The sequence below is a fragment of the Symphodus melops genome (genome assembly GCF_947650265.1).
Source record: "Symphodus melops genome assembly, chromosome: 12".
NCBI classification, from domain to species: Eukaryota; Metazoa; Chordata; class Actinopteri; order Labriformes; family Labridae; genus Symphodus; species Symphodus melops.
Window position 1 is genome coordinate 18,801,125 of NC_136702.1, and position 18,117 is coordinate 18,819,241.

At 38.3% G+C, this 18,117-nt stretch overlaps 2 protein-coding genes across 2 annotated transcripts; both read right to left on the reverse strand.

The window, feature by feature from the left end:
- Positions 1 to 533: 533 nt before the first annotated feature.
- On the reverse strand, positions 534 to 4,231 carry fev (FEV transcription factor, ETS family member). Its single transcript, XM_079358110.1, has 3 exons — positions 4,109 to 4,231; positions 3,358 to 3,429; positions 534 to 2,066 (listed from the first exon to the last, which is right to left on the reverse strand). Exons 1-3 carry the CDS (start codon positions 4,155 to 4,157, stop codon positions 1,525 to 1,527), a joined length of 663 nt encoding a protein of 220 aa, XP_079214236.1. The 5' UTR covers positions 4,158 to 4,231; the 3' UTR covers positions 534 to 1,524.
- A 4,541-nt stretch (positions 4,232 to 8,772) lies between these two features.
- cryba2b (crystallin, beta A2b) lies at positions 8,773 to 11,913 on the reverse strand. Its single transcript, XM_079357201.1, has 5 exons — positions 11,847 to 11,913; positions 11,128 to 11,315; positions 9,987 to 10,128; positions 9,482 to 9,624; positions 8,773 to 9,140 (listed from the first exon to the last, which is right to left on the reverse strand). Exons 2-5 carry the CDS (start codon positions 11,283 to 11,285, stop codon positions 8,993 to 8,995), a joined length of 591 nt encoding a protein of 196 aa, XP_079213327.1. The 5' UTR covers positions 11,286 to 11,315; positions 11,847 to 11,913; the 3' UTR covers positions 8,773 to 8,992.
- Positions 11,914 to 18,117: the final 6,204 nt, after the last annotated feature.

An 18,117-nucleotide genomic window follows, 5' to 3' on the forward strand; every position in this document is an offset into this window, starting at 1 on the left:
GATTATATTTCTCTATTTGGAAGACTCAATGTCCATTTGAAATACACACAATGTATGTGTGTTGTATGTATTTTTGAAAGAAAGACTTTTGAAAGAAAGGCTTATGAAGTGCAAATGTGATGATGAAAATCTGAAGATGGCATGCGTTTCCCCCTTCTAATTTGTCTTTTCAATCAATAATGACTTTGTGTGCCATTGATGGCAAGTCGAAAGGGACAAAGGGCAAAATGCATTAATCTTTCCACCAATGTCTTCATTATGTTTAATATGAGTTAAATATGTATCAAATTTGTCTTTTTATTATTACCTCTAGTATTGATTATTTTTGTCTTCCCCCTCTGACAGCGATGGCATGAATCTTGCTGATGTTTTGTTCCTTGTTAAATATTACAATTGACCGTTTACTGGTACATGAGTATTTAAAACTTAAGCAAAAGGACATCAGCACACAACTCCAACACAATGTGACAAACATATTTATTTATAACAGCCTTTATTCACTTAATTCATGTCTTAGCTACACTATTAAGCTGCGCGGGATAATGCAATATTATCTTCCTGAGCTTGCCTTCCCCTATACCCAACAGTATACTTACAAAGAATAATTTACGAATTTGAAGGTTCTTTTATGATTCCCGTTTGAGCTATTTCACACGAATAACAACCCTGAACATCTGTACTGGATTCAGTTTTATTGCAAGGGGGGTTTTCTGCAGATGTGTTAATGTGTAATCAACTGAGCTTTATAAGAAAATACATTCAGGTTTCCAAGGTAATATTTAGTAGAATGACCCAATTAAACACACAGCCATTACCAGGGCCATTGAAAACCACGAGATGGCGCCAAGATACAAATAATGACTGCTGATGTGCTTCAATATACACCACCTGTATGCAAAAACTATGACAGTTAACTCATGGAAAAAGGATAAGAGACAACAAAGGAACAGAAAAGGAGGAGAACTGATAGGTATAAAAACAAAAAGATCTACATATCTTATTGCAATACTTAATATTGGAAATCTTGTCTATAGGCTACTTTTTCATTTTATATACGACATGTTGGTTAAAAACTTGAGTAAAATCCCCTTCTGGGGCTTTAAAGATAGATTCAATTTAACTAAGAATTGTCAAAATACCGTGCGTAAAAGTTCCAATCGTGATTGGTAATCAGCGCGTGATAGGTTGTTTGATTGGCCAGCTTTGGTGAATTCAATTTAAAGTTTTTTCTCTGAACTAATGTCTAAGTGTTGGGTGTTGTATGGCCAAATGTTTTGTCTTGTGTTTTAATTGAATTTGTTATAACGATGCGTAATCTGTAATCTAAATCACAGTTGTTTCTTACACGTTGAAAACAAGCCCACAACCCGAAACTCTAACGTTTATTTTTGACCAAATAAAGACAGTCTCTCCCCCAGTAAATTGCCAGCCCTGATCTTTCGGTCTTCTGTGTCATCTCTCGCCGTTGCTGTATTACCTGTGGTGTCTAAATGTTTCCAGTCTGTCTAACAGATTCATTAAGAGTCAGTTGTAATGGCTATTGATGTTACTCAGACTGCTGATGTTGTTGACACAGCTGATGTGGGACGGAGACACGGTGCCAAAAGGCCCTGGAGGCTGAAGGTTGTGGCTGTGATACAGAGCCGCCGGAGGGGAGCCGGGCCAATAGGAGAACCCCGACGGCCCCACGCCAGGACCCATGAGGTTCAGTTTGGAAATCCCGGCGAAGGGGATCGGGGAGAAGTTACCCTGAAACTTGTAGATGGCCTGTTCCGTGGTGGTCGGCTGACACACCTGCGCCAAACCGTGGAAATCAAACTTGTATGCGTACCGCTTTCCGTGCACTTTGGTCATGATGTTTTTGTCGTAATAGTAGCGCAGCGCGCGGCTTAACTTGTCGTAATTCATGTTGGGTTTGCTTTTGCGTTCCCCCCAACGCCGAGCCACCTCGTCCGGGTCTATGAGTTTGAACTCGCCGTTTGTGCCCTCCCAGGCGATGCAAGACATGTTGGTGCTGTCAGAGAGGAGCTCTAACAGAAACTGCCACAGCTGGATCTGACCACTGCCTGTACAGTGGAGACAACGGAGAAAAATGAAATGATCAAGAATGAATCAATGAAACGCAGAACAGACGTCTGAAATATATACAAATACGATTTGCAATAAAATAGAATATTTAAATAAAACTGTCATAAAATTACATATATATCAGATGGGGGTTTTTTTAGGCAAATTGTAGACCAGTTGCGAAATGAAACAACACATTTTCTGTTAATACCTAGACCGTGTCTTCTATTTGTTATTTAACGGTAATTTACCAGTATTAAGCGGTCCTGCCCCTCTGATTGCCGTTACATATCTTTCCTTTTAACCAACATGGTTTTCTTGGATGTATCAATAAAGCTTTTCTGTTTGAAATAGCAAATAATATACTACTAATTTTTGCGCACTTGATTGAATATTAAACTCCAGTCCAGAGATCGTTTACACAAATTAGAGAAATAGAAGCTGACTTCTTTGGCCTCGTGTATCTGGCTTTTGCTCTTCAAAATCTGTCGGTTATGGCTCCATCAAAGATGCGTTTGGATCAATTATAATAATATGCCGACGAATTGCAGATTTGAACACATTTCATCTGCGTTGCTATAATAAATCTGAATTGCCTCGGTGTATGAACTGCAATACAAATTGTCCAAAGCTGCATTGCCTTGATCATTTAAGTTGAGTCATATGCAATGCATTAATTTAATTGCATTGCATGATCTGATTCGACATGGTTTCGATGATTCAGTTTTTAGTTTTGATGTGAGCCATATTATTTGCTTAACATATTTTGGAGTGCAAAGCCCGTCATGAGGGGAGGGAAAAATTACCTTCCTCAAAATAAAGTATAGTGTGTGTAACTGTGGCGTATTTATCTAATAAAGAGATACTTAGACTGATGCCTTTGTTATCAATTGCGTAATTCGAACCATAAAAGGCCCAGTCAAAATAAATTACAATGTTGTGTTATTTGAACGCAAACTGTGTGACTGGGTTGAATAAATACAGCCTGTCATGAATATTGATGCGAAATTTGTATTAAAAGCATTGTAGACATGCAATCTTTATCAAATCCATGATTTATTCTTTTGTCAATAAGGCCAAAACATAAGAAAAAAAATATTCGGAGGCGGGCGGCCATGTAATAACGTATTACCAAAAAGCGAGTCTATTAGCCACACTAAGTTCATTATTGATATTTTGAAATATTATGTCGGAGTATATCATGTCTTCTTAATATCATATCCAGATGATTAATTTGAAAGAGCGGTGCCCTTCACATTGTCTGACAGGTTATAGATTCCATTATCTTACCTTTTTGGACTCCTGTGTTAATCGGACCCCATGTTGTTCCTTTGCTTTCTTTCAACAGATTCTCTGTTGGATCTGAAATCAGAACAAACACATTTCCAACATTAGTTGTGTATCCATTGTATTGAATTAAAGGCCTGGCATTTATTACATTCTATTGCCTGTAAATAGTAGAAAGCCATCGAGACTAGTATAACTGTCTCATCTTTTTTTTTTTTTTTTTTTTTTCAAAGAATAGTCTTATAGTCTTTTTTTTTTTTAAAGTTAGGATTTTCTAGATGTGACTTAGTTGGATCAGTTCTAAGTGAAATGATGTTAAATTAAAATTAATCGATTGAAATCCAATTATCTGTAGTAGAAAATGGTTTATAGTTGTTTAATTCGTATATGGTGTGTATTTAATATAGCCTATTGCTGAACAATTCAAAGTAGAATAAAATGTAAATGCAAAAATCAAAATCTCAAAAAAAGTAAAAATGGTTAATAATCCTATTAGTGTCCTGGTCCAGTCTCAATCTAATGCAAGAAGCGTGTCGTCTGTGCGCTCTCCTCTCCGAGAAGCCAGGAAACGCGTCCAGGAAAAAGGATTTCCGATTTCCGACAAAAGAGCAGACGGGCTTTCAGATTGAAACCGCTGAACAATCCTCTGCCCTGAGACGGAGCATCCCCGCCTCAGGACACCCACACCCAAAGCAGGATTTAAAGAATTATTAGAGATTATTCCTAGAATTCTGAACAGGACTAAATGACGAACCTGAGAGATACATGTTGAACATGAGGTTTCCTCCGCAGTCCTGTCTCATTGTGTTCACTTGTTCAGAAAGGGTTGGATTTCATTTCGGTGGTGGCGGAGGAAAAGATTTTTATTAAACTTTATCTCATAACTGGGATCTGGAATAAATGCGGGTGGACAGATTGAAGTTTCCAGGCAACTGTCACTGGCCCCCATCTCTGAGACAATATTCAGACAGCAATTTCCCCTGGTGCATTGCTTTAATTAAAAGAGCAATTTACCTCTGTCAGCCCGACTGGTGCCCACAATAAAAAGAGGCCGATAGAAATTCGGCCCTTATCAATCCGCCATCACAGTTTAATAAAGTTTCCGCGTTAAGATCTGAGTTTCTATGGTGAATTGAAGTGTTTGACATGGAAACCAGTTCAGATCCTCCTCACTTTTCCGCCTCTTTACCTCTGGGCAAACAACAAAGAGCGATTTCATGCTGGAAAAAGAATATTTACCTTGAAAAACACGCCTCAGTGCACATGAGAAAACAAGGACATTTCACCCCCAGCCCACCCTCCAACCTTCTGTTTGTGGGTTTAGGGTTATACGGCCTCTATCGGAGGATAATGAGGTTGTAACTTTAAAACCATGGCCTTTAATGCGCACTGAAGTTATAATGGCCACTATTGAATTATGCGTTTTTAGAAACACATCTTATAAAGATGGAATATTTTTTTGTTAGGCGCCCTCTTCCACTTGTAATTAAAAAAAAGCTGGGACCCCCCAATGACCCAATCAAATATAAATGATCGTGGCCAACAACAAAAAATCACATAAGCATGAAAAGGTTGCTTAGCCCCAAACGTGTTCCAGGGACTCATTTGTTACTTTGGATAAAGTTTGTTATTTATTTAGTTCAGGAAATATAACATAACATGCTTCAGTTGTCCAACTTAAACATTTCAATACCAAATCTACATAGTGCACGTATAATAGTTTTCATTGATAAAATCACAACAGAATAGATCTGCAAACTTGTACTGACCAGAAGAGTAATCAGAGCAATCTAAGTGATTTTATTGAAAATATGAAAATCTAATTTAGACAACGTCAAAGCAGAAAAAGCCTCATGCAACTTTATCAGATCTTTACCCCTTGGGACACCAGGTTGGGAAACAGTGCCTTTAAAGGTTGCTTTACCCTTCTGTGGAGGGGGTAATGGATGCATGGTTGACATCTTCTTGGCATTGGCTCTTCATCAGTTTCTGCATTCCCTCTTGTTGTCAGTTGTCATCTAACCCTCTAACATGTTCTCTATGCATCTACAATGACTCCTTGTGGATTTTTGATGGACTTTATAGGATCAATTTTTGTTTGCCTTTTGTATTTTTGTTTAATACATATTTTTGTTGTAAGACTGCATTTGGGTCCTCCAACCTTCTTTTTTTTTTTCTTTGGAGGGAGGGGGGGATTCAAAACCATGACAGTTTTGTCCATTAATACCAAATACAGTTTCACAGAAACAAAAAAGGCAAATGAAATAAGTTTTAGAACATTTTGAAATACAATTTGTAAACTTTCTGATACCAAAACCTGTGCATCTTTGGAAACATCATCTGGATCTCATGGGGATTGGCATGTCTTTTCAAAAATGCAATATATTTGTCATACCATAAACAAGACCTTGTAGGTGTCAGGTGTCAGGATTACAGCAGTAATCCCAAAATTCATCCACAGTTGTTCCAGACACCAAGGATTCCCAGATATTCCCAATGGAAAAGGTGGATTTTTAAGAAACAGTACATAACATTGTTTTAAGATTCACCAGAGATTAATAATAATTTATTCCAAAACTTCAAATTCTTAAAAACAGAAACATGACTTCTCTAAAATTATTTTCCAATAGATTACTGAGCAAAAAATCTTGAGTCAAACCTTAAATTTAAACTTTAAGGAAACAGTCTGCTAGTCATTTATTACCTAGTTTGTGTTCTGTGACGTGTCACCTGACTGAGCTCAGACAGCACAAGTAAACAAACTCGAGGATTTATTCTTACATATTTGTAAAGCCTGTTATATTGTTGATTAACGACATAATGATTGCGTGCAAGTGTGCACAAATTCTTTAAGTGTCTTGTGGTTTGAAACAATTTACCAATGGCACAGTAATATTAATGTCTTTTCAGACAAAAATAATAAGAATTCTTACGTAAATGATCAATGCAGAATTGATTAGCTTATAATTCCCCATGTTCCTTCCTCTTGCACTCAGGGGATGGATGATTCCTTTCTGCACCGGGCAGAGTTTTCCTCAGGCCTGTGCTTGTAGCTGTGACTCTGGCGTCCCAGACTTGCTTTAGCTGCCTGTGTCCATACAAGATTCGCAGGCAACTTAAAACAAGCCTCGAAAGCTAGACTGTTTCAAAAGTAGGAGCAGCTGTAGGAAAATAAATTCACTTCTTTCAGAAGCGACAAAAACCCAATGAATGACCTATGAGAAAGAAATACAAACACATAACATGAAAAGGTTAAAAGATAATTGATTATATTCTTCCTTTGTCTTACATTTCTCATAATACATACATTTTTGTATTTGCATATTAATATGGTTAAAAAAGAATATCAAAAAGTGAAGCGATCACCTGATGGTATATTATTTCTTATTTAAACGGGTGCCGTTAAGATTTCAAACTAAAGTTAGTTGCCCAATAATCTTGCATATATCCTATTAAAAACACAAATTGTTATCAATCAAAATTGGTTGGCTTATAGTTTAGGTATAATACAGTAAACATAAACCCTATACAGTGGCCTAAGTAGTCCTTTTGTAGTGAGATGGATATAAACAACGAGGCTAAACAGCTAAAATAAACTGAAATTCATTTCAGTAGGAGAGAACAGTCACACACATACTTAATTGCAGGTGTTTTCAAGAATCAATGCAACATTTAAAGGATAATTCTTACCTCAGTGCTCTGAGATGTGCGTCTGAAGGAGTTTGTAACTTACTGAACAACTTCCCTAAGTGTCACTCCTGTGTAAGCCTGAGTGCAGCTGCTTTAATCTGTCTGCAGAGGAATGTATATTTGTGAAAGGTGTGTGTGTGCATGGTTACACATTTATTAAAAGATCCTGCTTTTTTGGGTGTGGGACCATGAGCAGGCTTGTGGGTGTGTGTCACGGAATCGTACGTCCTGGACCAACAGGAAGAGTGTGTGTGGAGGTAAACACAGTCCAGGATCCCACTGTGTGACTACTGGATAAACATGGTGGTGTCACATTAGAGTACACAAACAAATGCTAAGCTACATGACTATGAGGAGGTTGTTCTGTGCAATTAAAACAAAACAAAAAATCTTCCTTTCCTATGTTATTAATGATATAAATCTTTCCTGTCACCTTTGGAGTATACATGGTTTCAAATAATATATATGAGGAAAATAGTTTGTTTTTAGTGGTTAGTTTAACGTAACGTCAATCATCCGCTTCATGTTGTGTAAAGATATGATCAGGGACTCTTTAAAGGTTAAAGACTGGTTTTTATTTGGGTCAAACCTGTCCTTGAGTAGCACTAGTCTGTATTATCACTGTAAACAGAATAACTTTTAAAACACCGACGATACTGAAATGTTTCCCGAAGAACAGAAAATAATTGCCATTACATGATTATCTTTTTAATTAAGATAGCATCACAAAACAAAGGACTGTGTGAGAAGTTGAAACCTTTTCTCTAACTAATTAACTATGATAAGTTGATAAGAGTTTAGAAAGAAATACAGAAGCATGAATTATCAACACATTGCAGATTTATTTGATGAACTTGTCACGATGTTTCTTCAAGAGCCTTTACACTAGGTCTCATTGAAATGAAAATAGTCATCTTCATGGCTGTATGTTCGAATAAGGTTCAGGGCTTTGGACAGTGCTTGTACATCTACTTGTTTCAGGTAACTCAAACAGTGATGTTTGACATTGGTCTCATAGAGGACCTCTGCTGGGCTTCTTCTGGATTGCTTATTAAACGTGTCAAAAAGGGAAGGGCTGCATGTGCACTGGCACTACAGAGGAGTGAAAGAGCCTGTGTCTTTTGTTAGCCGACGATTTTGAAAGAAACTGTCCCTCTTTGACTGGCTGATGTCATTGTAATGCAGTGCTTAAACTGTGTTAAATTAGAAGTGCAACTAAGAGCAGGAAAACTTTAATCTGACCCCACAGAAACTCAAAAGGTATATTTTGCTCAAGATTTTTGACGTTTTCTGGTTGCCTGATTGGAATTTATACAGTGCATGGTTACAGAATGGCCAAACAGTTTCGCTAGCCGTAATGCTATTTTTGTTGATTACTTCACTGGCCATTTTGGCCAATTCTGATTGCAGCGGTCAAAGAACAAATAATTGAAGCAGATGCAGTCCTGTGCTCTTGTTTATTGGAAATAAGAAAACAGTCTGACAAGAACAATGGTACACATTCTAAAGCCTAACAGAGAGATTTGAAACAATCTTCCCATTGATGCTAAAAGGCTAAATATGTCATAAATAAAAAGCCAAACCTATCCTTAGTAACAGCCTGCTCTATGAAGATCAAAAGTGGTACACAACCCCTGTAGTCAATCATTGCTTTCATTGCAAGTTGTACTTAAAGTCAACTAATTAGGTAGATGATTTGTTTTTACTGAAAAAAAAAACTGAACAGTCTCTAGTTTGGAAGAAAAGCCTTTATTTCCTATTTGAAAACATGCTATAGCATGGTAGAAGAAGAAGGTACTTAGTTATCCATACAAGCAGAGCCACAGAATGATAGAGAGAGTTTGTCCATCTACTGTTCTGTGACAGCGGTCTGTCCCAAGGTAAAGAAGGAGGGGTCAGGGAGAGTTTTTTTTTTCTTTTGTCAGGTCAGGTCAGGCAGGCAGAAGGCTTAGTGCTGGATCCTACGAATGGACTGCACCTGGTTGGTATGAGCCTGGGTGCTGAACTCGTTGTAGTTTCTGTACTCGCCTTGGTGTCTGTCCCTCTCCAGGATGTACTGGTAACCACGGTAACCAGGGAACTGATAGGCAACCCAGCTACAAAGAGAAAGAGGGAGCGAGTCAGTGAGGGTAAGATGAGAGTTTGAAGTGTATCAGCTGTGGGTCACTTAGAACAAAGATAGTAAATGGAGTGAAACTTCAGAGCATCTTACAAGTTCAGATTTTAGCACATCTGTCTTAAATACTGCCTCAAACTACATTATATTAATGAATATTTTTCTGATTAAATTCACAAAAACAATTTCTTGCATGTATGGAACACAAATATATCTATAAGGACAGTTATAAAGGTGTGTGGACTGGATAATGGAAAAAACAAAAAACAAACAGGAGATAGAGATGGCCTCCAAAAGCAGAAAGAAAGCTGCCAAACTTACGCTCCTGAGCTGACTTTGATAGAGGGCACCTCCTTGCTGCACCAGCCCATGGCCTGTAGGGAGGGGTAGTCATCACACATCTCAAACTTACGGCCCTGGAAGTCCTCACACTCGTAAAGGGTCACCTTGCTGTCACTGTGGTTCTGCAGGAAAAGGAATTAAAAAGAAGAAATATTTTAGTGTGCTGTAACAGTTAAATAATAGTTTGGATACAATTGGTGGAGAATGCAAAACCAGGGCAGGTGTAATTAATATTTAAAAAAGGTTAAATCAGCTTCAAGTGTTATGTCCATAGCATGGTGGAGGAGAGGGGGTTATGCAATGAGATTGTATAATCTTATGGAAAACTTGACAGATGCAAACTGAAAGTAAGAAATGCTGAGGGAGAGATGACTTAAAATGTGTGGGTTTTTTTTTGGCAATACATACAAATGATTCACAGAGTGAGGAGGAATGAGCATGAGGTGGGGATGGAAACCATTAACTAAAGGATGTGACCACTCACAGCGCACTTGATGGGTCTGAAAGAGAGCATGTGCTCGGTTCTGTAGCTGCTGTTTCCACTCCAGGCCTCGTAGCGAGGATAGTCGCCCTTCTCCAGAATAAACTGCTGTCCCTGGAACTCAGGGTATTCATAACCCACCCAACTACACAAAGAAAGATGTGGGAAAAGAAAAAGAACAAAAATGTCCATGGTTAAATGAGCAGATACAAAACATGAAAAAAAAAAAAAAAGAAATACGAAAACAGACTGAAAAAAATAATGACAAATTTAAGAAATGATATGCCCGCAGAGAGGCCTCAAGTAAAATCAGCATGCAGCTTCTTTTGTCTCTGCGAGCACAAAACAAACATTAAATCCTGCTGCTCCTGCCTCCACCGCTGCTGCTCCTGCTGCTGCTGCACCCACACCCACACCCGTTGCTTTTTATCTGATCGCCAGTCAGTCAGCCAGCCATTCTGGCTCACAGCCGGCAGCTGCACACAGCCAACTCCTATCGCATCAGGGTTACACTTGGATGCATGCACACACAATATGTAAGCGATACATGCCAAGTAGAATTGCAATAACCCTGAGAGTAATTTATGTGGGGCGGTTTTTTGTTATTCTGCATTTTCTACTTGTTGATTTCATTCTGTGTTTGAGTCCTGTCTGCTTTAATTAGACTTTTTCAAGCAGATAGAATTCATATTGGAGAAGAAGAAAATAACAACAGGATTTTATTAAATAAAATAAATATTTTGTTAAAGGGCCAAAACTTGCTCTTTCTTCTCTTTTTTGTAGCACTGAGTGTATCGCTAAATATTCACAGACTTATATATCGTAACAGCTTCCTATATTCCTCTATTATATTTCATGCAGGTTAGTCATTATTGTTAAATACAACAAAGTAATGTGTTTTACTTTAAAAGGTTTTTTGCAAAAATGTCAGGGTCTTAATATGTTAGGACTAATTCACTGATCTGTGGTGGTAACGACTATGGGAATATCCAGATCATGTTCCCAACAGTAGACAATAAAATGACTCATTGAAGTTCTTTCCATGATAATTTGAAATCACAGATCTTGTTGATAGATGGGAAGACAAGGACAAATGGAGAAAAAAAGAAAAAAAAAGAGAAGAGCACCAATAAGGTGGACTTACGGTCCATTCTCAACCTTGATGGAACGAATCTTGTTGAATCCCCTCTCCATGATGTTCTGGCACTCCAGCATGAACTCACAGCGCTTTCCCTGGAAGTTCTCCTCCTCCCACACTGTGATCTTGAACTGGCCCATCTGCTCCATCTGTTGAGTGTTCATGGCTGCTGTTTCTCCCTAAGGGGTTACTTTCTGTTCAAGGTAGAGAGTTTTAAGACAACTTTTAAAAGATGGAACATTAAATAACAAGTGACTAAGCAAATGTTTGAAATGATACGAGAAGTCCTACGATGTCAAATCTAATAGACTCATCTAAGGATTATTTGAGTCAGTTTACGGTTTTTTAGCCTTAAACAACTGATTAGAAAGTAACTGAATAATAAAAATGCACCATCTTTTTAGAGATCATTTTGAACCTTCACTTTTACAATAAAGGTTTTTAGGTATGCCCAGAGGTGTCAAAAAGGGGGCAATGTCCACCCATGTTTACCAGCCAAAAAAAGGCACACCAGTGAAACACCATCTTGCTATCCCTAAAAGCAACACTATGTTTTCATGTTTTTACTTCTTCCATCTAATCTCATTTTAAAAAAGCACCCACAGCTATCTCTCTAAAAAAAATAGCAGCATCTTATTTGTTGTCTAGCTCCACCCTAGTAAACATGGCTGTCCCCAAACTACAGGTTCTTGGCTAAGTCTGAACTGATGTGTTGATATACTTACAGACGTACTGAGGTGGGACAGATCCAGTATAATCAATGTCGGGGAAGAGCCCCTCGCCTGCGTTTTTATAGGGCCGGGCCCCCTGGACCTGTGCCACTCCATTTGACCAGCAGCCTTGCACACTCAGCAGCTGAGCAGGCCGGCTGAAAGGGGGGCATTAGCCCCGTGCTTTGTGGAGGCTCCAGAGCACCATTGTCCTCAGAGCCCCAAACTGACTGAGTCATCAATATGGCAGCCATGGTCAGAGGCAACCTGACCAACGTCCATACAATGGTAACACACTGACACAACAGTTTGATTGGTGTGGCAGGATAATAGACACATTCTGGGAGCTGATCCCCCCCTCTCTCTTTCTCCCTCTGATGTAGGTAACCTGGGTCCTGAACTAGGTGAGGAAAGGGTTATTATAATTCTTCTTGGCATGTATCGCTTACATTTTGTGTGTGCAAGCATCCACACTTTGGAACACTGGAATATTTTGGTCTTTAGAAATGAGGGACAACATTCCATAAATATCTGTTAAATAATAAGTGAGTATTCTACCATTTAAACCCAAATAAATAATGAATTAATAAAAAGGGAAAATAAGTATGTGATCCTGATCTTTGAATACATTATGATCTGGTCATACCTTGTGTGAAGTTCAGAGGAAAAGCATTGATGGTAAGAAATAAGACATAAAACAAAAACAAGTATACATTTTTAATATAAAGTACAAGGGACAAATCAAATGAAGGCGTGGAGGAAGGTAAATATTTGATACAGTGACTATACTGACCGACTATAATGACAGTCTTGTTTCTAAACTATCCACATAAGTTAAGTCTTGGTAACAGTAATTAGCATAGTAGAGTGTCAAGGTCTGTATGTCTATGCATTTCCGTGTGTTTGGCCTCTGTTATTTCATATTATTGATGATTTGTTTCTTTCATTGCTACAGCTCATCAGAGGGATCACACAAACTGTTTACAAATCAGAACTACAACTGTATCATCTTCATGTATTATATTCTCTTGTGTGCAAATCATTTTCTTTTATTGTTGATGCTTAGACCAAAGTCAAGACAATTACATATCAGATACTTAATACTCATTATTTTTAACACACCAGCAGTATCAGTTTGATGTCAAATAGGGAACAGTTTAGTACCGTTTACTTCATCACTGGTGACATCTAGTGGTGAATGTATTTATTGCATTTAATTTAGCAAAGATCTGTAAAGCTGGCCTTTTGAGTCCATTTTTAAGCCGTTTATTTTTATCGTCTGAGTAGAACTGCCATGAAATTTAGACACAAATTTATGATCCCAGAAACATGTGTAAGCGTTACCGTAACATTTATTGTACTGTGAATTCAAAGGGAAGGACTTGTTGACGTGTTTAACATATGAGAGTGTGTATTTCACACACCAAATGTAAGCCGTTTGTATGAACAGCTCTATCATTGTCTGCTGTTAACCCCTTCATTGTTCTTCACTGTTGTGTGTTTGAAGTGAGTGTGCGTGTGTGCGCATGTGTGTGTGTTACCATGCTTCCCCCCAGAGCAGGTGATGGCCAGGTGACAGGAAAGGTTTGTATAAGCACAGATGTCGTGTGTGTGTGTGAGTGTGTTTACATGTGCTACTAACATTGGTCTTTCTTCATACATACGTGTGTACATGTTTGCTTTTGTGTTGATGTAGGTGTGCTGCGTGTGTGTGTGTGTGTGTGCGTGTGCATGTGTGTTTGTGTCTATATGTGTAGGTGCCTGTGTCTGTGGGTGTTTTTTTTTTATCAGGACTGATAAAATGGATCAGCTGTAAATCAAACACACACACGCACACACAATTGGTCTCTCTCTCTCTCACACACACAAGTCATTTTCCTGTTAAATACATCTGGGGGATTTGCATGTGTCAGGGACAGTGTCGTCAAGTACAGAGCGAGTACAGTTCTGCTTTGAATCCTTATCTTGCTGTATGAAACAATCATTCATTAGTATGCACTCACCTCGACTGGTCACTTGTTTCTCAGCACGTTGGAAGAACGTACAATATGACAAGTGAAGAGAAAACTTTATGCCATATATTCACCAAATGAGGGGCTTTTTAATATTTTTGCACAAAGATGTGCCCATCTCGTCATGTGATTTGAATGTAAAATAAGCTGTGTGTAACTTTCTAATACTATGTTACAACGTGACTTCCACAGCAAATTGCATTGTCCCATCATTTGTCATCAATTAATGTTCATAAAAATGTTGTGATTGCTGTATGAGCAGTTAAACACATGTCAGATGGGACTGGAAATAATATTGCAATTGTTTTTTTTAGAATATGTATTATTTAGTTCCTCATCCTGCTGTGTATACACTTTTATCGTCGTCTCTACACCCAACAGTCAGGGGTTTGATCCCCAGCTCATGCAGTCACATGTTCTTTATGTTTTTTGTGTTCTTTGGCCAGACACTCAACCCCGAGTTACTCCAGCTGCTACTGCTAATGGACACTTTACATAGAAGCCGCGGCCATCAGTGAGTAAAAGGTTGTGGTGTGACTTGTGTAGTAAAAGCACTTTGAGTAGTCAAAAGACTAAAAAAGTGCTGTTTGAGCTCAATTCCATTTACTATTTACCATTGTTTGAGCTTCATTTATCATTTTGCCGAGGACTCAAATGACAGGATGTTTCTTATAATCATCAGCAGGTTGTGGCCACTGCCACTCTCATCTGCCAACAAACTTTGAATTGTCTTTTTGCTTACAGTGTCAGTATGTATTCAAACATATAACAATGATAATAATACTACATTTGTTTTATATAACGCTTTTCTAAATACCAAAGACCTTTTGACAAAATTATTGCTGAATATGTTTCACAACTTTTTAGCCACTAGATGTAATCAGAATGAAATGCTTTTAAAGATTAAAGTCATATAAATGCTAATATGTTTACAGCATGTTTCATTTTTTCCGATTCTTGTGTTTGGCTGTCACAGGTTGTAGAGGTGTTCAGGCTATGCATTCATTGTTGGGTTTAAAAATTGTTTGCAGGAAGTGAGATTGGTTTTGTTTTCTGGGTCAGTGTGAGTTGGATCTATTTGAATAGTCATTGAATGCACCCACACACCCACACACACACACACACACACACACACACACACACACACACACACACACACACACACACACACACACACACACACACACACACACAAACACACAAACCTGTTTGCATAGAAGCACTCACACACGTGACTGTTTTAGATGACACACATAAACGCACGGAGTGACACACAGATTGCACTGAATAATGCCCTCCTTCAGGTGGAAGGTTACCGTGGAAACTAATCCAGGTAAGGATGATGCGAGCAGGACATCTGCTCGTACCGCCTCCACTTGTCCTCACTGATCTCTGCACTGACAAACAAGCCCCTGGATCGTCCAGCAGGAAAAACACAGAGTAATGCCATGAAGATAATAACATCTTCTTTGTTAGTGTCCATGACTTACTGTACAGATAAGATTGCTGTCAGGTTTACAACCAGACACAAAAAAGGAAAGAAGAAGAGCAGGATATTTATCCATTTTAATTGGTAACTTTTTATGAATTCAAACATTAAACTTCTAATGTAAAAAAAACCCATTATGATTTACTAGGAGATGGTCTAATATGCTCCAAATTCAGAATATTAAATTGTTATTCAATTCAGCTAACTCTGTGGGGTCTTACAAGTTAATTTGTTACTCTAATCTAGTTGCATTCATTCTACCATCACAAAGTCAGAGAGTAAAGGTAGGGACTCGGCAACCTGGGGAGGGAACCAGCCTCCAGCATTTGCATGACTCTTCAGTATCGCTAACTGTCAAATGAAGCAGCACACATCCTACAGGCACACACACCCACACAGAGAGACACACATTTACACACACAATGCCTCTGGGCAGCATTTGTTTCATCATTTACAGATAGCAGTGAACAGTTTGGCAGGCACCACAAATGTAATTATGTCCGTGCTGTATAGACACACAAACAGGGGTCTTTATGGGGCTGGTACAGTGTATGTCCTTGCAGAGCAGAGTTCATGGGGTCACAGCCAGGGCAGCAGGAGTCCTGGAATAAGAGGAGGCAAGCATGAGGGGGTTTCCTTAAATTTAAGTCACGTTGAGTTAGTTTTAGTCATATAGGACAACATTCAAATGTCTATTAGAGGGTTTTAAGACATAATATATCACTCTTTATTATTGTACCCATTATTTTTACTGGAATACTCTGCAATCAATTTTGCAGTAATATTATATTCTTAGATGTGTTTGTGACTTTACCTGTAAAATGTATCATACTACCACAACGTGTCCTTTCCCAGATGAAGGCCTGAACTGTCATGGTTTTGGTCTTATTTAGTTTTAAATTATAGAGTTTAGATTTCCATGTTTTAATTTCTATCCTTGTGTTGCTTGTTTTCCTCGTGTGTTAATGTGTCCGTGTGTTTATTGTTTAGTCTTCTGTGTTTCCTGTTTTATTTTATAATGTCTTTGCCTCGTGCCTCTCTGTGTTTTGTTACATTCTTCAGTTGTTTGTGTCTTCAGTGTTTCATGATTTACTTTGGAGTTGTCCTCAGTGTTTCTGGTCTTGGGTTGATTCCTGCCTCTCTGTGTGTTTCCTCCCTGTCTTGATTGCCCTGATTGTTTTCACCTGTCTTGTTAGTCTCACCTGCGTCTGCTTACCTGTGTCTATTTAGTCTCTGTGTTTCTTCCCCTCTGTGTCAGTTCATTCAGTTTCATTCAGTTCATTCAGTTTGTTTTTTTGTGGGTTTTTTATTTTTTATTTTTGATGTTTAAACATTGTCATTTGTAATAAGGAAGGAGGAGAAAAAGAAAAATACTAGAACTGATTTTGTCAGAAGTCCACAAATATACAGGAATCATATGCAGTCCCTCATACAGTATAGAAGCTAAACAGCAGGCAAAGGAGGCACATAAATTGTCTCTCATTCAACTCAATCAATCAATCAATCAATCTTTATTTGTATAGCGTCAATTCATAACAGATGTTATCTCGAGACACTTTACAAAAGCAGGTAAAGGACCTTACTGTTTGTCTGTTAACATTAACAAAAGAGCAGGTAACAAGACCATGCTCATCGTTATGTTTACAAAAAGCAGGTAAAGGACCTTACTTAACACTCAACTGTGTCTTACAACAACAGAAGTATGCCACGTAGCAAAAAGGGGGGGAAAAAAAGGCAATATATTTCCAGATTCATACATCCCACATCGCCAGCTATATGTCTTTTAGCAGTGGTGAGGTCAGCAAGGAAAATACACCTACTGTATGTCTAATGGAGAGCTCTAGGTTAGAGCTGTCAATGAGCAGGAGAATGTTTGTTGAGAACGGAACGGTTTTAGCCAATATGACAGATAAAATATTGCAAACCTTCCTCCAGAAATCTGCAACCCCTGGACACTCCCAAAACATATGAAGAAAAATGCCATAGTATCATTAGAGTATAAAGTAGTATAGAAAATGTGGTGTCAGTTCATTGTTGTATGTGTCAGTCAATCATTGTAATTCCTTGTGTCCCTCAGTGTTTTTTAACCTTTGTGGATTTTTGGACCTTTTCACAAACTCCCAGTCTTCAGCCCCGATAAGAGGAACACTTCTGATTGTTTACTTATGTGTGCCTCAGATTTTTCTTCTAAACTTGGATTGGAACTTGGAAACTTGGGCACCTTTTTTTTACACTCATGAAGCACTCCATGCATCTGCTTTTTAAAAAGAAGTCGGATGTTGAGAACCAAAAACATAAATACCCAGTTCATAATAAGCCCACAACGTTTGCTGTAATTGAATATCATGGAAATATTCTGCAGCACAGCTTAACCTAACAAAACAGAACTGATTACAGATCAACTTGATGTTCTGAAAGGCCAAGACAGACACCTGCCTTAGTTTCCTTTCTGGACAAGGTCAAAGGGTTTATTTTATCAGAACAAGTTACAGAAGATAACTTGACCTTCTGTCTGTGTTTGGAAAAGGTGTCCAGAATCCAGAGAGATCCTCTCAACATTCAGCTGAAGCATTTCTTATTGCTTGGTTGGTTGGCGTCTTCTCTTGCAATGTAATAAAACCAGGAAAAGCTCCTTGATAAAAGTATAGGGCATGAGGATAAAGAAGCAACATTCTGTATGAAAGAAAAGGACTCATCATTTTTTGTTTTAATTGAAAATAACTATGCCGTTGCACTTTGGTTTAGAGTTGGTTAACTAGCATGTTATCAAATATGGTTTACTGCA